Consider the following 7,082-nt stretch of genomic DNA (forward strand, 5'->3'; position numbering starts at 1 on the left):
CTTCCCACATAGTGAGGTAGATATGTGGGGGCGTGTTAGAACGAGCCGTTTTAGGTAGGTGTGGCTGACTTTTAACTTTTATAAAGAATATCTCTTTGGATTTGAGACTTTAGTCTTTGCAACTTTACAGATCTTCTTTATGCACCAAGAGCTTGTAACACTCCAAAGAGAAAGGAAAAATTTAAATGATTCGAATTTTCTGAATATTTATGTTTGGAATATCACACTAGCATACTACTCTTATCGCCGCAGTATATAGTGTGTATATTATACGAAGTATGCACATTTTCCATACATGGGCTGAATTTGGAATAATTTTTTTCATGGCAGAAATAGTATGCTAGTATGCTAAATAAAATATAACTAATTAGATCAAAAGTTGAACTTAAACTTAAAATTAGAAATGTTGACTGTTGAAGTTGAAGTTCAAATACTAAAAAAAACTTAGTAAGAATGACAAAAGTGCATAATAGAAATGAATAAAACGTAAACTAAAATAAAAATGAGTGAAAACGATAATGACATTACTGAAGTACTAAACTACTAAAACTGAAATAAAAAACTAATCAAAATAATGTTTTGAAAAACAAACTAAAATTAGATTACAAATTTAAAAAATTAGAAAAGTTGCTTTGTCAACTAACTGAAATTAATAAGTTGATGTTCTAAAATTACTAAAAGTTAAATAAAAACGGCAAAAGCATAACAAATAAACCTAAAACAAACTAAAATTAAAATGAAAACTGAAAATACTGTATCCTACATGGTTACTGTCAACAAACACTAATACTAAAACTATTAAAAACCGTTAATTGAAATAAAGTTTAAATAAAATAGAAATATTAGATGAAAAACATATTAGACAAGGAAACATTTCCAGAAACCTAAGTAAAAATTAAACTTTTTTTGTGTCCTGGAAAACACTTCAGCTGTGTCCTAACTGAATTAAACTCAATACAATTACCATCTCAAACAATTTTTACTTACTGTAATTAATAGCTTAGCATCTTAGCAAGCTAAATACAACATAACTTTTTAGATAATGTTTTCTGTGATATGAGTAGTGACATATCACGTTTACCACAGATATTATTAATTGATTAAAGCTCCAAGTGTTAGTTTTTCATAAAAACACCAACATAAAGTTTTCTAAGCCAACAACAAAACTGAATATTAAAGTCTAACATGTCTTTGTTTACTCAAAAACGTAATTTTGACATTTATGCTGATGATCAAGTCCCATGCAAAGCATACTGGGAACTAGAAATACTTAGTTCTGACACAAAACATTAAAAGTCAATTAATTTCTATTTTACAAGTTTCAAAAAGTATAAGAACTGTGTTGCTTTTGTTAATTTAAGAAGATTGAACAAGTAGCCACATTTTTTGTGCACATGGATATTTTAATAAACATTTCCACTAGAGGGAGTCATAGGTTTAAGATACTACACTCATGTACAGTATGTTTACTATGTAACCAGTACATAGTAAGTTGTCAAAGCTTTAGTAAGTTGTACAACAGTACATAGTAAGTTGTCAAAGCTTTTTTTTTTTTTTTTTTTTTTATGGCCATCTATGATCATATAAAAACTTGTGCTAAATGATAAAAACTTCGAGTGAATTAATGAGTAATGAAAGCATCACTAGTAGATCTAGTCTCACGGGTTAGTTGGTTAAAACACAAAACATCTCAGGTATGTTTTTATCAGTGCTCATGTCAAATGGGATTAAAATCCACTGACGCGTCTTTCACTCTCAAAGGCACGTCCAGTCATTCCAGAGCCTGACATAACTTTTGATGACTAAACTTTTATCATTTGTTCCTTAGTGTTTTAAAGGGGTCATATGATGCGATTTCAATTTTTCCTTTCTCTTTGGAGTGTTACAAGCTCTTGGTGCATTGTATCCGTTGTATTGTTCTGAGTATTTGTTGATCGTTCTTAGTGCTATTGTAGCTAATTATGATATTTTGTAAGCCAAAAGGCATACAAAACTCCTGCATCTGTTCAAATGATAAATGATATTCTTACGCTTGCAGAAGCAGGTAAATGAGCTGAAAAGTTGATCAGCCCAGCTCACTTCAGGCTTAAATGGCTGCTGACAAAGAAAAGCAGGTCATTAACCCCAGATCACACAGCCCCTGCTGCTTCGGATCAGGTTGGACGAGTTCCCACCTCGTCTGATAGAAGCAGCTGATGTTATGAAAGGAACTCTCAGAATGTTACCTCAGCAAGACTCTGTTGACAAGAAAAACATGGATTGCTATTTGTGCGTCAGAGACGAGGACAACGAAATCTAACTCAAAATGATTCACAGATTCAAACAAGATCCTATTTTCCAATCGCTAACGTCAATTTAATGTGAATCATATTCGCAGAACTCCGACAAAATCTAGATGCTTGAACTCAGTGTAGTCCAAATCTTTATTAAGAATCCCTCATAAATATATTAATTTATTTACAGGCATGTGTTAGTATTTCTGCAGAGCATGTTATTTTACAAGAATAACAATAATAAGTTGTTAAAATCGTGGAAACGCACTTTTTAATAAAGTAATATATAGCTACTCCAGAAATGAGATGAGATTTGAGCCAACATATTCAGAATCTATAATAGGCTAACAAAATAATCACCTTGTGGGAATCTTGTTTCTATTTTTTTTTCTGAGGAAAATCCTGCAACTATATTTACATTACACAAAAAGTGAAAGTGATCTGGAAACCAATTATCTTAATGATATGGAAAAATATTATACATTTACATTTTCTTTTCTTAGGCTATGTCTACTTTATTGGGATCAATTTGAAAACATCTTCAAATCAACACTGAAAAAACTTATTTGTCCAGCAAAAACAGCTTTGTTACCCATATGGCAAAATGTGTTTTCTAAATATACCAAAATATATTATACCAAAATAACTCTCAAAATTTATTTTAGGGGCAAGAAAATACATTTCCCATCTACCACAGTATTTTATATTAAAATATATTGACAAAAAATGGCCAAAAATATATTGGTAAAATATATATTAACATAAGTATATTGTGAAACATCTTATATATTTTTTGTCAATTTTTGAATCTTTGAAATATATATATATATATTTAAATATTTCCATATGGGTAAAACATTTTAAGTGGAGAAAGCTGAAAATGCCATTTATGATCAGGGATTCAAAAACGAGGATGCATATTTTATAATCATGTGACGCAGTTAAAATACCATGGTACTATACTGCAACACTATGAAAGTGTAAAGCAAGACAAAATAAGCGAGTGGTGGGATATTTTGCTAATAAATGATCGTTCCAGAAGAATAGCATGATAACTTCATTGTATCATCTCAGCAGTGTTGGGGAAAGTTACTTTTAAATGTAATGCATTACAATATGGCATTATGCCATAAAATAGTAACTAATTGCTTTTTATTGAAAACTATTTATAGAAAGTAATACATTAATGCATTAGTTATTTTTGTGAACTGTAAGGGCCTTTTTCACACCAAAAGTGAAATTAATAAGCCTCAGGCTGAAGAAAGTGCCTCAGCAACTTGCTCCCAATTTCTCTCAACTTGGAGACAGGAGAGGTATCAGTGAATAAATGGGAAATCAAAGTAACTTTTACTTATTTGAAAAAGTAACTTAAATTTAAAAGCAATTTGTTACTTTACTACTTACATGAAAAAAGTAATCCGATTACCTAACTTGAGTTACTTGTAATGCGTTACCCCCAATACTGCCTCAGTGAGTTTTTATGACGATAAAAGAGCAGAAAATGCTGTTTTCAAACTGATCTGGATTCATGTGGACGTAGCCTTACCAAAACAATTGAGAAGAAAGTGCATATATCACATTGTGTCAATTACTTAAGCAGGTACCTAAAGATGCAAATCAACCACCAAGCCGAAACCACAAGCATCACAAATGATGTCAAAGTCCATATCTTCAGCGTGTGTCCTTTCAATGCTAATGTCCCAGAATAAATTGAAAGGCCAGTAGCACCATCCATTAGTCCCTCAGTAATCCCAGTTTCTTCAAGGCTTCCCTTCGGTTCTCTCCATTTTTACCGTGCGGAGAGATCATCACGCTTATTCCGGAGCGAGGCAACTTTTGCCCGTCGTTTCCTGGCTGAAATGAAGCAGCTTGGAGCGATTTGGTTGAATCTTCAACCTGATGGCCAATGCCAAAGTCCTTTGCGCTCCCTGCAGAAGGAGGTCGAGCTCTGCTCTTTCGTAACTGACCTGGAGACAACTCAACTTGGGTCCTTTCAGGGTTTGTCGTCTGTGGCGCCGGGTCAGCAGCCGTTCGAGATCTTGTGCGCTCCAGGGACGCCGTTTTGATCTCGTAGGATCTTGTCGGTTGGTTTTTCAGTGAATCTTCCCTCCTTTTTTCATCTTGTTGCTTTAGTGTGTCTGCCAGTAGATGCACGTCATCTGGTACGGGGCTTTCGGAAAGTCTGGAGAGTTCCTGAATGGGATCTGTTGGGTTACAAAACGACTGAGGACGAGTTCTAGCTTTGAACGTTGGCGAATGAGAAGGAGACACACCGTGGCCTGTTTCAATCTCTTCGTTCTTCAGCAGGCCTAATTTTTTCAAAGCCTCCATTCGGATTTTCTGAGGATCCATCTGAGCACGTTCGGTTTGAGGGAGTAACGAATGCGTGGTGCCCGGGTCCTTGTGGGTTTTGAGGATGATATTCGATGGGAGCTTCTTGGGTTTGGGCGCCACAGCCGGTGGGCTTTTGGGATCGCCGTACTCTTTCGGCGCAGCAGGACTGTGTTCTGAAGACGGCGAAGGTGTCATCGGTTTGTCCGCCGCCGACTGTTGCGCAACCATTAATGGCGTCAAGTGAGGTGCTTTCTTCAAGGAGGCATTCTTGTGTAGGTTTTCAATCACATTGTAGGATAATGGTCCACTTGATGTGCATTCTGGGTCTGATTTGGTCATCTCCGTTGGCTTGATGGATCCACCAGGCTCCATTTTGGGGAGTTCGGGAATCCATTCTGGTGGCTCGTCGTATACCGGAGGTGGTGGCGAATGAGCGAGGCTTATCTTCTCCGCTGGTTTATCCATGAAGTCTGAAGGTGGAGGAATGAATTCCAGCGGCACCTCTGAGGAAACTTTCTCCTGCTTCGGCTGAGACTTGACATCCAAACTCTTAGGTGCACCATCTTTGGCTTTCGAGTCACTTGGTAAACTTGTTTGAACTGGAGGTTTGGGTATGAATGAAGGTGGCAAGTCCACCACATCAATTGATTGTCCAGTGCTTTTTTTGGAAGTTGCTACTTTTGAAGTAGCTTCTTCTGGAACTGTCCGTCTAGGTTGTTGAAGGTCAGGGCTTGATCTAAACCCATCAGGTGCATCAATAAAAGCCACAGGTGTTTCTTTGGGAGATGTTTCCATTGGTTTGCTGACTATCTTGGCATTCCCACTGGCAAGGAGTAATGGAGTTGGCACAAGGTACTTCTGAGATGGTTTACAATCTCTTCCAATCACTTTGTTTGGATCCTCATGAGCTGATAGCTCTGAAGGAGAACATTTATGAGCCATTACTCAAACAGACCATTTTTAAAGGTACTTTCATGTATTCTGTTACTGCTTACCCTCAGATCTGTTCTGGTAGATGGACGTTCGCTGAGCAGTTTTTCCTTTCGGGCCATTAGATGGGCGATCAGGCTCGTCGTTAGACAAACCGCTGTCACCTTCTACCTCCAGAGACTCAATGGTCTCCTCCAGGAACATGAGACAGGCTCTCTCCTCAGCGGAAAGGTGCTCCAGACTGTCATCACTCTATCAAACAAAGAAAAGTGTGTTTTTTTTTTAAATAAATTGATACTTTTATTCAGCAAAGTTGAACTAAACTGATAAAATACTTTTTATACTTTAAAAGTAATAATACTTTTTTCAAAAATACAAAAAATCTAGTGTAATTTTATCATTGGTGTTCGTAAACATTCATTATACAAATTTTCTTGAATATTGTAATGCATTGTGCTTTAAAAAAACATTGATATACTTAAAATTCACTCAATAATAAAAAAGAAAACATTCCAACAAACATTATGAAAAAATGCATAAATTAATAATTATAAAATAATAATTTTAAAGTTGATTGATTGAAAGTGTTATGATGTAATTTTATATAAGATACGTTTTATATAAGATAAACCATGTTTCCTTGATCCTCTTTTAAGCAGTACTAATTAAAAAGCAACTTTTCAGCCCCATAAATAGAAGAGACATTTCCTCATGTTTGAAAAATCAAATGTTGGATAAAGGAATGGTTCACCCAAAAGTGAAAATTTTACTTAATCTTGCATCAAGCCCAAACCCAATGGAGTATTTTTATGATACCTTTTCTAGTGTTTTTGTAGCTTAACAGATAGGATGGCTATGAACTGTCTTTGCATGGGAAAGATCTTCTTAAAGATATTCTCATGTTCCATGGAAAAAATAACCGCAATAGCAGGTTTGGAATTGCATGATGGTGAATCAGTGTTTGTTTTAGGTGCACTGTTCCTTTAATGTTCTGGGAAATGAATGAATGGCGTCATACTCACAAATCCAGAGTTGATGCTGAGCACACTATCACAGCTCCCTGCACTGTCCATCCCAGACACAGATTCAATGGAAACGCCCCCGGGCCAGGTGCCACTATTTGGCATTGCACATCGGAGGAGTTCAGTTACTGGTGCAGGTCTTTAAGGAGCTTATTTAATGATGGAAAATAGAGGACCTATAAAAAATACAGTACATAAACATAAATAACCAGATTAAGCAGCAACAACAATAATAATAAATATATATAAATCTATGAATATAATATAAAAAAAAAAAAAGTATAATATATATATATACACACACACACAGTGTTGGGGAAATTTCTTTTAAAAGTAATGCATTACAATATTGCGTTACTCCCTAAAAAAGTAACTAATTACGTTACTTAGTTACTTTTTATGGAAAGTAATGCGTTACATTACGTTTGCGTTACTTTCGCATTACTTTTTAAATATGAGCAGGGCTTGATTGTTTTTAATATAAGAAGTTCTATTTATAGCAAATATAAAAGCCCTTTCACAC

At 35.3% G+C, this 7,082-nt stretch overlaps 1 protein-coding gene across 1 annotated transcript in view; it reads right to left on the reverse strand.

The window, feature by feature from the left end:
• Positions 1-3,586: 3,586 nt before the first annotated feature.
• Positions 3,587-7,082, reverse strand: part of LOC107692801 (specifically androgen-regulated gene protein-like) — a 9,119-nt gene continuing 5,623 nt past the window's right edge. Inside the window, exons 2-4 of the mRNA XM_016491997.1 lie at positions 6,560-6,735; positions 5,603-5,789; positions 3,587-5,524 (exon numbers count right to left, since the gene is read on the reverse strand). Of these exons, the coding sequence (XP_016347483.1) occupies positions 4,008-5,524; positions 5,603-5,789; positions 6,560-6,664 (1,809 nt within the window). The 5' untranslated portion in view covers positions 6,665-6,735 and the 3' untranslated portion in view covers positions 3,587-4,007. The remainder of the gene's footprint in view (positions 5,525-5,602; positions 5,790-6,559; positions 6,736-7,082) is intronic.

This window comes from Sinocyclocheilus anshuiensis, unplaced genomic scaffold, assembly GCF_001515605.1.
Source record: "Sinocyclocheilus anshuiensis isolate Anshui unplaced genomic scaffold, SAMN03320099.WGS_v1.1 scaffold871, whole genome shotgun sequence".
NCBI classification, from domain to species: Eukaryota; Metazoa; Chordata; class Actinopteri; order Cypriniformes; family Cyprinidae; genus Sinocyclocheilus; species Sinocyclocheilus anshuiensis.